This window comes from Corvus brachyrhynchos, unplaced genomic scaffold, assembly GCF_000691975.1.
Source record: "Corvus brachyrhynchos isolate BGI_N302 unplaced genomic scaffold, ASM69197v1 scaffold149, whole genome shotgun sequence".
Taxonomy (NCBI): Eukaryota; Metazoa; Chordata; class Aves; order Passeriformes; family Corvidae; genus Corvus; species Corvus brachyrhynchos.
The window spans coordinates 383,975-399,676 of record NW_008240021.1 but is presented as its reverse complement, the minus strand read 5'-3'; the positions used below and the strand labels follow the sequence as shown (position 1 = coordinate 399,676).

The following is a 15,702-nucleotide window of genomic DNA, read 5'->3' as shown; positions in this document are numbered from 1 at the left end:
GGTAAGGGAGCTGAAGCCTTGGCAGGGGCTGCCCAGGGAGGTTTGGAGTGCCCATCCCTGGAGGTGTCCCAGGAAGGGCTGGAGGTGGCACTCAGTGCTCTGGGCTGGGGACAAGGTGGGCATCGGGCACAGCTGGGCCTGGCTGGGCTGGGAGGGCTTTTCCAGCCTCAGGGATCCTGGGATTCCATGTATGATTTACCTGAGTGAGGGGCTGCTCTCCTGGTGTGCTGTTCCCTTCTCCTTAAGAATTTGGAGGAAAACTGTGACATCATTTTTGCCTGCTCCTGGTTCCCTCTATCAGGACAGATTCCTGTCTCCTGTGACCTTTTCACTACAGACTGGGCCAGCACGAGGCTTACAGGGAAATCTGGCAGTGGCACTGGTTAGAAAACCTCCCCAATGAAAAGGAATCAGCAGCTGTGCCCATGAATGTGGATCAGTGATTTCCAAAACAGAACCTCCCTTCCCAAAAAGCAGCATCTTGTTTTGGGCTTAATGTTTATCTTGGGAGACCCAGATCTTCAGGGCTGACTTTGTAAGGAAGAGGAACAATATCTTTACTCTGAAGTGATTTTTTGCATTTTTGGAGCCCTTTAATCTGCAGGGACTGTGGTGATGGGAGGTCAAAGCACAGATTTGTAGTTACAGCATTTGTCTGTTGGTTCTCCAAGTCCAGCCAGAGGAACAGAATTCATGGATTCACACTCCTGAGAACAAACCAAGTTAATTATTGTCATTTCCCCATCCTTTCCTGGCTTTACTGGATTGAAGCAAAGAATTGCCCAGAGCAGCTGGGGCTGCCCCTGGATCCCTGGCAGTGCCCAAGGCCAGGCTGGACATTGGGGCTTGGAGCAGCCTGGGACAGTGGGAGGTGTCCCTGCCATGGCAGGGGTGGCACTGGGTGGGCTTTAGGATCCCTCCCAACCCAAACATTCCATGATTCTGTGATCAGTGGAATTCAGTTCACCAAAACTCTTTGGCATCCATGAAAAATGAGCCAGACATTTCCACCTGGAAAGAAACCCAGTTTTAATTCGTGTTTTTAATACAAAGACAAGAAAATCTCTGTACCTGTGCACCTCACAAAGAAAACCCCATACCAGAAAAGTCTCTCCTGCATGTTCTACTCAGATTTGGGCTTCTTTCCCAAATATTTCATACCCAAAAGCAGAGTGTTTGTCATGGTTCAGAGCAGCCCATTCACACCCCAGCTGGCTGCCAAGGGAGCCACTAAAATGGTTCATTATTCAAAATGTCAGTGCTTCCTCCAAGGGGTTGGGGGTTGGAAATCACTTTCAGACCAAGGCTGTCACATCTTTGAACAGGAGCTTCCCCAGGGAGAAGTAATTAAACACTTGGTTCACTTCTAATGAAGCATTGGGAGAACTGGGCCTGTTTCTCAGACCTCTGGTTTACTTGGTACCAAAGAAACAGCTCTGAAATCAGGCATTTATTCAACAGAAAGGAAACTTCTGGCTTTTGAGAGGGCCCAAAAATTCATTGTTTTGGCATAAAGTTGATATTTCTCCAGATCTGCTTCTTACTCCAAGCAAAGTTTCAGCTGCACTTTGTGAAGGGCTGTGACATCCCGTGTCTCAAGGGAGCCTTATCAATGTGCCTCTGCTTCCAACCTGATCCCAGCTTCCAACCTGATCCCTTCCCAGCTTCACACTCAGAGAGGAAACTGCCTTGACTGTCTGTATCTCCCTTTCTGGCTTTGTTCCATTTGGTTTTGTTTGGGTTTTGGTTGGTTTGGTTTGGTTTTTTGTTTTTTGGTTTTTTTTTTTTGTTTGTTTGTTTGTTTGTTTTTTTTTTTTTTTTTTTTGGTTTTTTTTTTGGTTTTTTTTGTTGTTGTTGTTGTTGTTATTTTAAAGTCAAATCCATCATTCCCCTTTCAGGAGCCCAGATCAGTTAAAGCAGCAATTGCTGGTATTCCATGGAAATAACGGTGATACACCTGGACCTTTCCAGTGGCATTGTCTGAGCTCCATTCAGGAAGCTAGAAATGCAGGAAATACTCCCTAAGTACTGACTTTATATGCAAAGAACTGAAAGAGTTACCTGGGGCCTGATGTTTCCATGAGGACAGTTTGTCTCCATGGGAAATATACTGGATTTGCTGAGGGGTGAGGGAAAGAATTCAACTGGGGAGTTTTGGTTGTGTGAAAATAGTTGAAATAGATAATTTTCAGAGCCAAACGTTTTCCACCTGTTTGAAATGAACTTTGCTTTTTGAAATGCATTGTATTTCGTGCAGAGAAGTAGCAAAAACTGGAAGAAAACATTCTGTGTTCCTGTCTCAGAAGAACTTGATTAGGCTCAGCTGAAAAAATAATGGCCTGCAGAAGAAAGGACGGAATTAATGTTCTGTCTAATTCAGAGTAGAAAACAAAAAGTGAGATTGTGGAATTGATAGAAAAATCCTCCCATCTACAGGGGAGGATCAAGGGAGGTTTGCAATAATGAAAGGACAAAACTGATGGAAGATGAGCTCTTAGTGACAACCTTTTCCTGGGCTTTTAAACATAAAGGAGAATAAAATCCACCCCTTTGGCTTGGCCCAGAAATCAGTGAAATCTGGGGATCTCCAGTGACCTTTATGTATCCTGGCTCGAGCCCTTCAAATATTTAGGAGCAGTTTTTAACTGAAATGTCAAGAAGTAAAGAGGCCCTGCAGGCCCTTCTTGAGCAGGATCTCTTTGACCAGAAGGGTGAAGGTGAACCTTGGATTTAGGCCATCCATCATCTGAGGGAATCATTCCAAAGTGCCCCTCGGAGTGTCAGGGTCACTGCAGCTCTTCCCTAACTCCCTTTGGGATGCCTCTGCGTTTTCCTCACACCACATGAAGTCTTTTCCCCTCTTTTTCATTGCCAGCCATCCATGTGGGATTGGAATGACACAACCCAAGGGGTCGGGGACCTCCAGAGTGAGGTTGGGAATGGGCAGGCAGGGTGAGGGGGACTTTTAAGCTTGGCCACCAGGGAAGAGTTCACACTCAGGGACGGCCTTTGTTTTAATAAATAAAATAAAGGTGTTAAATGGAATGTTTGGAGTCACTGTGAGGTGAAGCTTTGCTGGGACTGTGCCATGTGAACGATAATTAAGTGACCGAACAGGCAGCAGTTCCTGTTCACTCAGTGCTGCTGTAGCAGCCACAGGCCTGAATCCCTCTGCAAACAGCTGTGAGTAAAGCCCAGGGTGCTGTTGTGTTTTGCAGGGTGTGCAGACCTGCACCTCCTGGACATGCTGACACCCACGGAGAGGAAGAGGCAGGGCTACATCCACGAGCTCATCGTCACCGAGGAGAACTACGTCAATGACCTGCAGCTGGTGACAGAGGTGAGGCAGCTCTGCAGGCTTGGGCCACTCTTGTCCCTCAACCAATTCAGTCCTTGCACTGTGCAGTTACTGCATTTCCCTGCTGGCTCTGCCTCCCTTGGGGGCTCTCTGTCCAATCCTCATTTGTGTGTGTTTATACAGATACAGCTGTGGGTGAGTGTGGGTGGGTGCAAACCGTGTCAGTCCCTTGTGTTACCATCAGCAAAATGCTGATGTTTGAGGTATCATTTTAGCAAACCCTTTTTGCTCCTCACTCTCAGTGTTTATTTCTCATCTACAAGTTCTGAAACTTAATCAAATGTTCTTAAATGAAGCACATTTTCCATGCTCGCAGTGCGGCTCAGTTATCACTTCCTGTGATTGGCTTTAGAGGTAGAAAAAAAAGGAATTAGTACAGACAACTATGGACAATTCGTTTGACAGAGAAGCAAAGCCCTTTTCTGAAGAAGAGTTCAAGACATGCAAACCTGAGTAACTCAGAGAAATCAGAACTTCCATAAAAGAGTCCAAAGGAAAACCTATTTTCGGCTGCATTATCAAAGGAATTCTGGAGTCTTTTGCAGGAGACTTCTGGCTAAAATTCCCAGGTTTCAAACAGATTATCCAGATCAGAATTAACACCACCACCCCTACAAATTCAGAGTATTCCCTGTTAAAGCCCCTCGTAGCTGAGGGTCTCCTTATCCCACACATTCCAGGGAACACGATGGCTGGCTGGGACAGGGAGTGTGCTGGAAGTGTGTCTGTACTTACCCTGTATGCTCTAAATGGCCTCATTTCTGCCTCCCCAGATCTTCCAGAAGCCGCTGATGGAATCTGAGCTGGTCACAGAAAAAGAAGTTGCCATGATTTTTGTTAACTGGAAGGAGCTGATTATGTGCAATATAAAACTACTGAAGTAAGTTGGTTTTCCCCCCCATACTTAACAAAAACAGAATCCTGGGCCTCTCCCCCTGCTTCTCCTTTTAGCTGCATGAAAATATTTGCCACTTACACAAATCCTAACCAGAAAGGCCCCGTGTTTCTCCTTGTGGGAAAAAGCAAACCTTGGACAGCGTTTGCTGTGAGTTGTTGAGAAGAACCCAGCAGTTCTCTGCCATTTGCACTTTGTTCCTGTGCTCCAGAAGGCAAATCCTCCTCTCCCCTGAAGAGCAGCACTTGCCAAGGCTTCCCACAGGGCAGGACTTGCCCTGCCTCTGTCCCAGTGCAGCCCCAGCCGCAGTCCTGCTGTCTGTGAGTGCAAACCAAGGCAAAAGAACCTCCCTCATGCCAAGCTGGCTGGGGCATTCCCTTAATGAGTGTGGGCTGGGACCTGGCTGTGCTGAACAGAGCCTGGTTCCCAAAGGATTCATGCCCAGAGCACCCTTCTCCAAAGGCTCCCAGCACCCAACTCATGCCAGGAAACCCAGTGCCAGGGAAACTGAGTGAGGGGAGGGTTAAACCCTCACCTTGATAAGCAAGAGCATTAATAAAGTTCTTCTCTCTCCCTACTGAGCTGCTAATTTTCACTGTACCTACAGGCATTTTACAGCTTTGTAGTATCTCCTTTTTTTTTTGTAAAATGTATTTGAAAATGGCTCACAAGTTGAAAAGTTGTGGTGGTGACAGGACAAATGACAAAGAACCTTTCCTTAGGAAACCAGGTGAAAACCTGGGACTAGCTTTGAGGTCGAAGTGATGGGGGTTTTCCCTCCCTCCCTCACACATCAGTAGCTCTCTTTCTAAACTAATAGAAAAGGAAATTACCTTTTTCTATCACCTCTGATCTGACATTGCATTAATTTCAAACAGCAGCTGGGTGACCATGAGAGGGACAGGTGTTGGCTGAGGGTGCAGCCTTGGTTATTGTATCCTTGCAGTAAATCTTGTGGCTGATGTATTTGTCATTCTCTGGGTTTCAATAATGAATAAGAACCCACCCCTTTATTCCATAACTGAGGAGTGGCTCTTTGTCCAACCCCCGTGCCCTGCTCCTGCTCAGGGCCCTGCGCGTGCGGAAGAAGATGTCCGGGGAGAAGATGCCGGTGAAGATGATCGGGGACATCCTGACGGCCCAGCTGCCCCACATGCAGCCCTACATCAGGTTCTGCAGCTGCCAGCTCAACGGGGCCGCCCTCATCCAGCAGAAGACGGATGAAGTGCCCGAGTTCAAGGAGTTTGTCAAGGTAAGAGAAGCAGCAACCCCTGGGAATTCTGTGCATCTTTTCACTCGGCCCATCTGCTGAACACGAGGCCCCACCTCGAGGGCCGCTCACTTGAAAAAGTCCACTCCTCGGCCGCTCACTTGAAAAAGGACCTGGAGGGGCTGGAGCGTGTCCGGGGCAGGGAGGGGAGCTGGGAGGGGGCGGGAGCCCCAGGAGCGGCTGAGGGAGCTGGGAAAGGGGCTCAGGCTGGAGCAAAGGAGGCTCAGGGGGGACCTTGTGGCTCTGCACAAGTCCCTGACAGGAGGGGGCAGCTGGGGGGGTCGGGCTCTCCAAGGGAAAGGAGGAGAGGAAATGCCTCAAATTGCACCAGGAAAGGCTCAGGGTGATGATGAGAAAATATTTTTCCCTCACAGGGTGGTCAGGAACTGGAATGAGCTGCCCAGGGAGTGGTGGAGTCACTGTCTCTGCGAGTGTCCCAGAGGACTCTGGATGTGGCCCTTGGGGACAGGGTTTGGGGTGATGCTGGGGAGGCACTGGATGATCCTGAAGGGCTCTTCCAGCCCTGATGATTCTGGGATTCTTGTCCAGACAAGGCAGGTGAAGAAGTGTTGTAAAAACCACAAGGAATTCTCCTTCTGATGTTGTGATCTCAGAGCAGATTTAGCTGAGGATTGGTGCTCATTTATTGCCTTCCCTTTTCCTTTCTTGGAGGAGCTCCTTTTTCAGGGTTTGAACCACCTGACTAACCAGATTTTACCTCTCTAATGTTTCAGAGGTTAGCAATGGATCCTCGCTGTAAAGGAATGCCACTATCAAGTTTTCTACTAAAGCCTATGCAACGGGTAACCAGATACCCACTAATAATTAAAAATGTACGTTCCTTTGCACACGTGATGGGTTTGGTGCTGCTTTGCTTATACCTTAATTACGAGGTTGTTTCCTTATTTGTGTCAGGCTTTGTCACTGTGAGATTTCTGATGTGCTGGGGAATGTGGGGTGTCCTTTAATACTCGATTCCAGTATAGAAAGTGGGATAATTCCTTGGGCTTTAGCAAAACAACTTGGTGTTTCCATTAAAAAAGGGTGTAAAACTTGCACCCAAAGAACCAGAAGGCAGCGAGTGCTGAATGAAAACTTAGAATTCAGAGAACAGAAGCAACAAGTCAACCTTGTGCTCATATTTGGCTTTCCCCACAGTGCCATTCCCTCCCCACAGGCTGGGAGGTGATGCTGAGCCTGGATTGCTGCAGGTTCCCCCCCTCCCTGTGCAGCTGATGGTGCTGGAGAACTTCCAGCCCTTTCCTAACTTCCATTTGTTGCTTAACACTTCCCATCCCAAATGACGCCACGGAACTTGGCCCAAGGCTTTCACAGGGAATTACAAACTGGATGTTGGCATTTCAGGGATTCCTTCAGCAGTCGTGGCTGTGCTTCTGTATTTGGCTGCAATGTGTGTGCTTCTGTCCGAGGAGCCAGCAGTGTCCTGGTGCAAAGGCTGTGCAGGCAGGCCTGCAATCCAGCTGTTCCCACAAAGTGTTTGTCTCCCATTTTTCATGTCTTTCAAGGAGGAAAATAAATGTGGGACATATTGGCTGGAAATAAAGCCCTAGAATGGAAGTGTGGGGCTGAGAGAGCGAATGCAGCTGAGCTGTGGTGACAGAAGCCTCGTGCTGGGTTTCTTTGTGTGCAGATAATAGAGAACACCCCCGAGAACCACCCTGACCACAGCCACCTGAAGCATGCCCTGGAGAAGGCGGAGGAGCTGTGCTCGCAGGTGAACGAGGGCGTGCGGGAGAAGGAGAACTCGGACAGGCTGGAGTGGATCCAGGCCCACGTGCAGTGCGAGGGCCTCTCCGAGGTAACGGGGGCTCGCTCGGGACCAGCCACGGCTCGCTCATGGCACCGCAGCACAGGGCACACGGGCACCAGTCAACCCCACAGTCCCAGTCCCTGCTCCCACCTGTCCTCGGCTCCCTTCCCTCCTGCACGTCATCCTGGTTGCTGCTCGTGTTCCTGCCCCCTCGGGGTAAATCCTGCTTGGTTGCCTGGCTCCGGACCAGTCCCGGGTTCAATGCTGCAGTTTGGAACCACAGCTTCCCAGTTTCCCAGTTCTTTATGGTACACTGGTTACGGGACTGCTGTATCCCACCCCAAAGCTGCACCTGACCACTTTGGAGTGCTTAAAAAACCAAATATTTAGAAATATTTTCTGTGATAAAGCTTTGTATACAATTGAAAACTCAAGAATACTGCTCAAGTCTCTGGAGACTTTACAGAGAGAATCCCTGCCTCCCATTCCATGTTATTTTTTATGGTTATGTGATAAGTTTCTAGAAATATTGTGTTTGTATGTCCTGCAAAAGGAGGGAGGATATTCTGATGGCCTTCCTGTTGGTGGAGGTAACAGAGGCAGACAGATCACAAGCTGATTTTCAGAGTTTTCAGTTCTAAAAGGTAAAAAAATAACAAGTACTGGTTGGTTCATAAAGTAGAAAAATTGCATTTCACCTCAGGAAGTCTGACTGTCCTGGGAGAAGGACGTGTGTGACAATGTCAGCACAGTCAGCTGTCTGCCAGCCACTGCCTGAAGGAAAGGGGCTGCTTTTATCTTCTGTAGGTGCTGCCTGGCCCCAGAACAGCAAATCCATACCCTGAAAGAGCCTGTGGTGCTTGCTGCCACCGCAACACCAGCAGCAGCCTCCAGCCCATGGCAGGGAACAGCCCAGCCTCTCCCTGTTGTCTGTCCGAGGGGTTTCCAGCCTGCCAAAGGAGCCACCCCAGATCCAGCTGCCCAGGGTGGTGAGAGCTGTGCCATTCCCTGGTGAAAATAAACCTGAAAATGGCACTTTAGGCAAGGGCAAGACTCTGCTCATGCCTAACAAGGCCGGCTGAATCTGGGATTGTGCCAGTCCCAGTGGTCAGCAGCTCTAACTGGGGGTATTGTGGCCATCTGGAATCTTTTGGGGTATTTCAAGGGGTGAAATTCAAACACAATTCAGAATCCAGCCCTTAAGGAAGCTCAGCCTGTGGAGAGGCCGTTTGCAGAGCTGCTGCTAATCCAGGACAGGTCCCCGTGGCCCAGTCCCACTCCTGGAGGTGCATGTGCGTGGCAAGGGGGCACAGATGCTTTTGGCTTCCCCCTGCCTGCCCAGCCGTGCCCCTGTGACTGATGGGTTGCCTTCAAGGGGACTCTCACGGAGCCTTCTGTGACTTGCACCGCTTGTCATGCTCGAGGCATCGCTCGTCATCCCTGTGACACAGACTGGAACCAGGACTCAAAACTGTATTTGGTCTCTTGCAGGGCAGCCCCGATTGTTTCACTTTATACAGTGCGTTGTTGTTCTTCTTCTACTTTTCGCAGCAACTCGTTTTTAATTCAGTTACAAACTGCTTGGGACCACGCAAGTTCCTGCACAGTGGGAAGCTCTATAAAGCCAAGAGTAACAAGGAGCTGTATGGTTTTCTCTTCAACGACTTCCTCCTCCTCACTCAGATCATAAAACCTCTCGGCTCTTCCGGCACAGACAAGGTCTTCAGCCCCAAGTCCAACCTGCAATACAAAATGTACAAAACTGTAAGTGCTGCTCTGACACGGGGATGGGGACAGGGCTCAGTAGCTCCATGCTGGGGGTGTGGGCAAGAGCCTTCCTAGAGAAGAGGTTTGAAAGCTTTGGGGTTCAGAGACTGATGGCAGGAAAGGTGGCTGTATGCTCCAGTGAGATAAGAAAAGATGCTTTTGAAGTTTTGTTTGAACGAAACTCTTCCATGAGGGCTTGAGGCAGCGGAGGGAGAGCGGTGTTCGCTGCTCTCGGGGAGAAGGAGACAATGCTGTGCTTGGCTCTCTCCAGGAGTGTTTCCAGGCTCTGCAGGCACCTCTATCTTTGTCAACTTTTAAAATTTTCTGAAGAAAGATGGGAGGCAGAAGAGGGGAGATACTTGGGGCATGCAATAAACCTGCTGTGAGCTGATGTGTGCTGAATGCTCCCATTCAGACTCTGCAGTACAATTCCAGCTTTGCTGATGTTTTACAGCCCATTTTCCTAAATGAGGTACTGGTAAAATTACCCACAGACCCTTCTGGAGATGAGCCCATCTTCCACATCTCCCACATTGACAGAGTCTACACACTCCGGGCCGAAAGCATTAATGAAAGGTGAGTGCCTTCGTGAGCCCTTGAAAAGTTTGGTGCAAAGGTAGGATGGGAATGGTTATGATGGAAACTTGCAGAGCACTCTCCAAGCTGGTCATTTTACAAGACTGGAAAATTCCTTTTTGAGAATATGGTGATCTGAAAAGAAGGGAGAAATAATGATGTTTCCTGAATTCCAGCTAGAAATGGCTGAGGGTGGATATTTAGGCTGCATTTCACATTTTATGGTAATGTGAGGAAGCCAAGAGATGCAATTCTATCTTCTGCTGTTACCAGCTGTTTGTCTGTGCAGTGAAAGCATTTGTGTGGCTGGATGTTGAAGGAGATCAAGGAACAGGTCAAAAGTGAAATTTGAAGCAGAACCTACCAAACTAAACCATGTTAGTTTTACCCAATTCAGTTCAGACTGGAAAAGTCAAAGGGAAGACACCCTTAAATCTTCAGCTGGAGGTTTTTGTCTCTGGCAAGGTTACAGAGAGAAAACTACACTGACTTACACTGTAAAGGCTTCTCTTTGCAAATGTAAGGTCTTGGAAGAGAACTTTTCCTAAAAACTGAAAGCTGAATGTGCATCAAACCCCTCCCCCTACTGCAGATACCGTGTTGTCCCAGCTGGGAACTGTAGGACCCTCCAATTTCTGATACACAAAATGTATAAAACATCTTGAGGTGTGTCTGCCCCATCCTGGGAAGTGTCCAAGGCCAGGTTGGACACTGGCGCTTGGAGCAGCCTGGGACAGTGGGAGGTGTCCCTGCCATGGCAGCGGTGGCACTGGATGGGCTTTAAGGTCCCTCCCAACCCAAACCATGAATGTCCTGTGGAGCAGCAGCTCTTCATTTGGGGTTCAGAAATGGATCCACAGCTTCCAGATTCTCCCTTGTTTCCTTGACTCAGGTCTCAGGCTCCCTTGTATGTCACAGCAGTTCTTCTAAGCCCTCGAGGTCACTTAGTAGCCCATCTGCCACCCTTTTCCCCTGTCAGCCTTCCCCCTCAGTCTCCTTCAGGCATGGGCTGGGATTGCTGGGGTCAGGAGCTGGACTCAGTGATCCATGTGGGTCCCTTCCAACTCAGGAGACTGTGTGATTCTTAAGCATGAAATGATTTCCCAGAAGGGCCCATTCACCACCTGTGGACTCCCCAAGTTATGCTTTTAATGTCCCAAGAGTCAGAAGAATTTGGTAGGAAGTCTCAGGGACCAAGGACAGTGGCCACCTCAGCAACCCCAGTGCCTTGTACCTCCTGGCTCCTAGGAGTCAGTTTATTGCAGGAAGCAAAGGGCTGGATGAAAGCAAATCTGTTCTTTAGACATTTTGTTTTCTCATCAAGCGTCTCCTGCTCATGGTTCTCTTGAGCTTTCTTTGTGTGGTGGGATTTGCTGTCTGGGATGGTTACATCCTGCAGGTGCTGTGAATTCCAGTAAGATCCCTTTCAGGCAGACAGCTGTGGGATGGGGCCAGAGCCTTGCCTGTGAAGGAGGGACAGCTTTAGTTTTGTCTGCTGTGCTCCAGCAGGGAAAAATGGAAATGGCATTTTGCAACTTTTTTTTTCTCCTTTCCTTCCAAAGGACTGCCTGGGTTCAGAAGATCAAAGCTGCTTCAGAACTTTACATAGAGACTGAAAAGAAGAAGAGGGAAAAGGCCTACCTAGGTACAGCACAGGATGTGGGGGGTCTCATCTTTTGAGGGAAAGTCCATGGGCAGGAAGATCCATTGGTGACGTTTCTCTCTGCTCTTCTGTTCCACCACAGTTCGCTCTCAGAGAGCAACAGGCATCGGGAGGCTGATGGTGAATGTTGTTGAAGGCATTGAACTAAAACCTTGCAGGTCCCATGGTGAGTGCCTTGGCTTTCTTTGCTCCATCGAGAAGACATTCCCGTTTGCCAGCCTAACTCTGCAGGGGTTCTGTCCCAGGCATGATTTTGTTAATGATGTGGGTTTAATTAAGGTAAAATAGGCAGAAGTGAATTTGTGCAGCTCAGCTGTGGTCCTGCAGTTGTCCTGCATGAGGCTTTTGTTTCAGACTGACTGAGTTTCCACCAAAGCAGCCATAAAGTCCTGAAGGGAAGAGTGGAGGGTGCTCAGCACCCAGCAGAGCAGAGTATTCACTGTGATGTTAGTGTAGCCCATTACAAAGGCAGTGAAGCAGAGCCTGGGATGGGGCCAGAGCCCTGGTCTGGCCAAGGTCTTTCCCAGCTCAGTTGGCTGTCGGAGTAGAAGGAAGCTCAGGAGCAGGATCACACAGCTAAAAAAGCCCCACTCGTTTCTGTTTGTTCCTATCTTCCCAGGAAAGAGTAACCCCTACTGCGAGGTGACCATGGGCTCCCAGTGCCACATCACCAAGACCATCCAGGACACCCTCAATCCCAAGTGGAATTCCAACTGCCAGTTCTTCATCAAGGACCTGGAGCAGGACGTGCTGTGCATCACGGTGTTTGAGCGGGACCAGTTCTCCCCGGATGGTGCGTATGGGGCTGCCCCTGCCAAGGGCGCTTGCAAAGCTCTGTTCTGAGGAGGTGCAGTCCTGCTGAGGGAAATCAGAGGGAATGGGCTGGACTGGGAGATGATCTTTAAAGACACCCCAGATTTGACCCCCTTTGCATATTTGGGAGTCAACTTACCCTTGCTCCACACCAGTATCAGCACAAAAAGAGTCCAGCTCCCTCTGGGTTTTGAGAGTTCCTTTTCTTGTGCGATTGACAACAACTAAAGTGTGGTTTGTAATCCTGCTAAGACTCCAGAAAGCTCTGGATGCTGCTTGCACATGGATGGGTTCCTGCAGGAGGAAGAGAAATGCCTTCCTGTTATATAAAATGAGCCCAGGATTCCAAACCCAATAGAATCATGGAACGGTTTTGGGTGGGAAGGGACCTTAAGGATCATCCAGTTCCAACCCCTTCCATGGGCAGGGACACCTTCCACTATCCCAGGCTGCTCCAAGCCCCATCCAGAGTGGCCTTGAACACTTGCAGGGATGGGGAGTCCACAGCCTCTCTCATTCTTATTTCATGAGCTGGAATAAACATGTGGAGCATCACAGGGTGTATTCTGGAGTCGTGATCTCTCAGGCAGTGTTTGGATGGGACTGGTACTGGCCTGTTGACCTCATTGCTGGGCTGATGCCCTGCTTGGCTCTGTCATCTCCAGAGGCTTCACACTCAGGTTTAACTGTTCAGCAACTTTTGGTCTTCTTCTAACATATCATAAAATCAAGAAGTCCCTGAACCAAGGCAGCTGTGAATTCTATAGTTGGATTTTCCACTTATGGCCCCATTTTTAATGCTGCTGCTGTTTAACATGGTCTGGCTAAATCCCCTTCTATGCAGCTTGGCAGCCTTTGGCCCTCTTCAAGTGCACGAGTAGAGTTGGACTGAAGGCTTGTTTTCTCTTCTGTTGTGTGTGGGTGGAAGTTCAGGTCCTTCTGCAGACTCTGCCTTCCCTTTCCTGAGCACACTGTGTTTTTGCATTCCAGACTTTTTGGGCAGGACAGAGATCCGTGTGGCAGACATCAAGAAGGATCAGGGTTCCAAGGGACCAGTTACAAAGTGTCTCCTTCTGCACGAAGTCCCCACAGGAGAGATCGTGGTGCGCCTGGACCTGCAGCTGTTTGATGAGCCTTAGGAGAGAGGGGTGGATGTCGGAATTCAGCCGGAGTTCACTGCAGGAGGTGTCTGCAGAAGCTGTCACCGAGTCCTTGCTGGTGTAGCATGAAACTACTGCTCGCCCTTCACACGTCAGAGGGTTATCAAAGCAAACAGGAACATCTTTGTGCCTTGATAATTCTCACTGAACACATGAATCCCAATTTAGTGAGGAGATCTCCCTCAATCTCTCTGTGTGGAACTTGGCGTTGGTTCCCTGGGCTGGTGAAACAACCCTGTAGTTCCTTGTGCTGCAGTTGGGATGGCTGGCAAACCACAGAGGTGGCTGTTGCCCTGCTCTTTAATTTCCATGGAGAAGGCAGTGTGGGTGTGTTTTGGAGGATTTCTGCAGGGTTTTCCCCCTTGAGGAGTTCTGTGCCTATTGCTCAGCAGAGTGGGGTGTAAATGTGACGTGAATGGAAGGAGCGGTTTCGCAGCAAGAAGATCTTTGAAGATCTTCATGATGGTACTGAAAAGACTTAGAAAATAAATAGTCTATATCTATAAACAGAGAAGATTCTATGAACATCCCACTTCATAACTCGTGTTGCCCCTGAAAATAAAAGATGTCCAGACCTTCTGCACAGAGATGAATTGCACTCCAGAAGAGTCCACCCCACTTCCCTTTGGAAGTCCCTGTTGTCCAGAGGACTGGAAGTACTGGGACAGGAAGCCAAGGGTGAGGCACAGAGCCCTGCTGGATGTCATGTGTACCTCTCGGTACTCCTTTACTGCTGCTGCTCCCAGGGGTGATCGTCACCTGCAGTGGGGGAGAAGAAACAATCACGGCTCCAGCTCGGGAAGCGAATTTCCAGCCTGCAGAGCCTGGTTTGCAAAGCAGTCCGTGGTGCCCGGGTATGGAGCTGTGCCGGGGTTCGGGGCAGCCACGTCCTGCAGCTCCCGCAGGGCGGGTGCTGGGTGTGACCAGAGAGCTCGTGGTGGTGCAGCGTGGGGAACCCAAAGCCAGCGGGGGAATGCCAGGGCTCTCCATCCCTTCCACTCCATGGATACGCACGTCCAGGCCCACATCCCCGTCTGGCAAAGCTCCCGGCTTCAGGCGGGCACTGACGTCTGCTTTCCCTCAGGCACCGTGAGAGTGCTTTGCTGAGTCTGGACTCGGGGGAAGAAAGACCCCTGAGAGTCAAATTCCTCCTTGTTCTGCTGGGATTCCTTTTGTTCATGCCCTGCCACGCATCCACTGGTATTTTTGTAAGGACTTCATTCCGGATGGGAGGTGCCAGCCCGTGTCATTCGCATGTGAACGTTCTCGTGGAGCTGTTGTTAGGTTTTGGTGTTCCTTGCATGTCCTTTCAGTACTGGTTCCCACCTCTCCTGTGTCGGCGGTGTTCTCTAGCACTCCAAGTCTTATTGGTTTCCATTAGGAAATTAGGATATATCCATAACAGGTAGGTAGGTCAGTATGGTAATAAGTGTAAACTGTGCTGGGAAGTGTCTGTGTATTATAATTTCCTAAAAGACCACTGTAATGTTTCAAGCAATGGGAAGGAAAAAAATTGTGTGTTGGAGGGACAACAAAGTTTACATTTCATACTTTTCAGAATCGCTTTATTATTTATTTATTGAAGATAGTGTAGAATTTTGTATCAGAAATGACAGACATACTTATGTATTTTTTGAAACAAAACAGAGATACACACTTTAGTTAGAAACTTTCAACTGACCACATTTTAGAGGGAGTGTGACTTCCTAGGCATGCATTTGTTTACCACTAACTGGCAGAAAACACGGTTAAGAGAACTTTAAGTTTCTATTTTTCAATGTTGTTAAGAAAATTGTTTCAATTAATATATGTAAATAGTACTAAACCCATGCCTTCCTAATTCCATATCAAAACATTTTATTAAATATAGTGTATATGAAATACACATTGTTGTGGTAGGCTAAAGAAAGTGATAAAATCTATTACTGGAGTACCATTAAATGTCATTGTCTAACCTTTTATTGCTGTCCTAATTTTACTCAGTAGCTGCCAACAGGGTGAACATTCACTTCAGTGTTTCACAAGTAGCATCACTTTTTTGATAGTATCATTTCCCCAGCATCAATGACAGTGACACCTGAGTTGGCCAACAGGACAAAAAAGTCTCGTGGCTGGAATGCAGGAACCTTGGGGAGGGTTTTGAGGGAGCCCCAAGGAGCTGCACCTGCCTGAGGCTCATCTGGTGCTGCAACTGGGGGAGCCTTCACTCAGGGGCCCCTCTCAGATTGCAACCCTTGTCATGGACATCAGAGCATCCCAGAATCCCAGAATGGGTTGGGTTGGAAGGGACCTCAAAGCCCACCCAGTGCCACGTGTCCAGCCTGGCCTTGGACACTGCCAGGGAATTGTTGTACCAGCCTGTACGATTGCACCATTTGGGGAATTGTGACAGAACAAGAACCTTCCCAGCCCCATGGCTTGGGATTTCC

General features: G+C 48.8%; 1 protein-coding gene across 1 annotated transcript in view; it reads left to right on the top strand.

Annotated features, from left to right (window-relative positions):
- The window catches only part of ITSN1 (intersectin 1), a 77,177-nt gene extending 61,943 nt beyond the window's left edge, over positions 1–15,234 (top strand). The window contains 11 exon segments of the mRNA XM_017743337.1: positions 3,219–3,340; positions 4,132–4,238; positions 5,322–5,505; positions 6,258–6,356; positions 7,175–7,342; positions 8,846–9,058; positions 9,516–9,637; positions 11,200–11,282; positions 11,383–11,466; positions 11,920–12,093; positions 13,104–15,234. Of these exon segments, the coding sequence (XP_017598826.1) occupies positions 3,219–3,340; positions 4,132–4,238; positions 5,322–5,505; positions 6,258–6,356; positions 7,175–7,342; positions 8,846–9,058; positions 9,516–9,637; positions 11,200–11,282; positions 11,383–11,466; positions 11,920–12,093; positions 13,104–13,252 (1,505 nt within the window). The 3' untranslated portion in view covers positions 13,253–15,234.
- Positions 15,235–15,702: the final 468 nt, after the last annotated feature.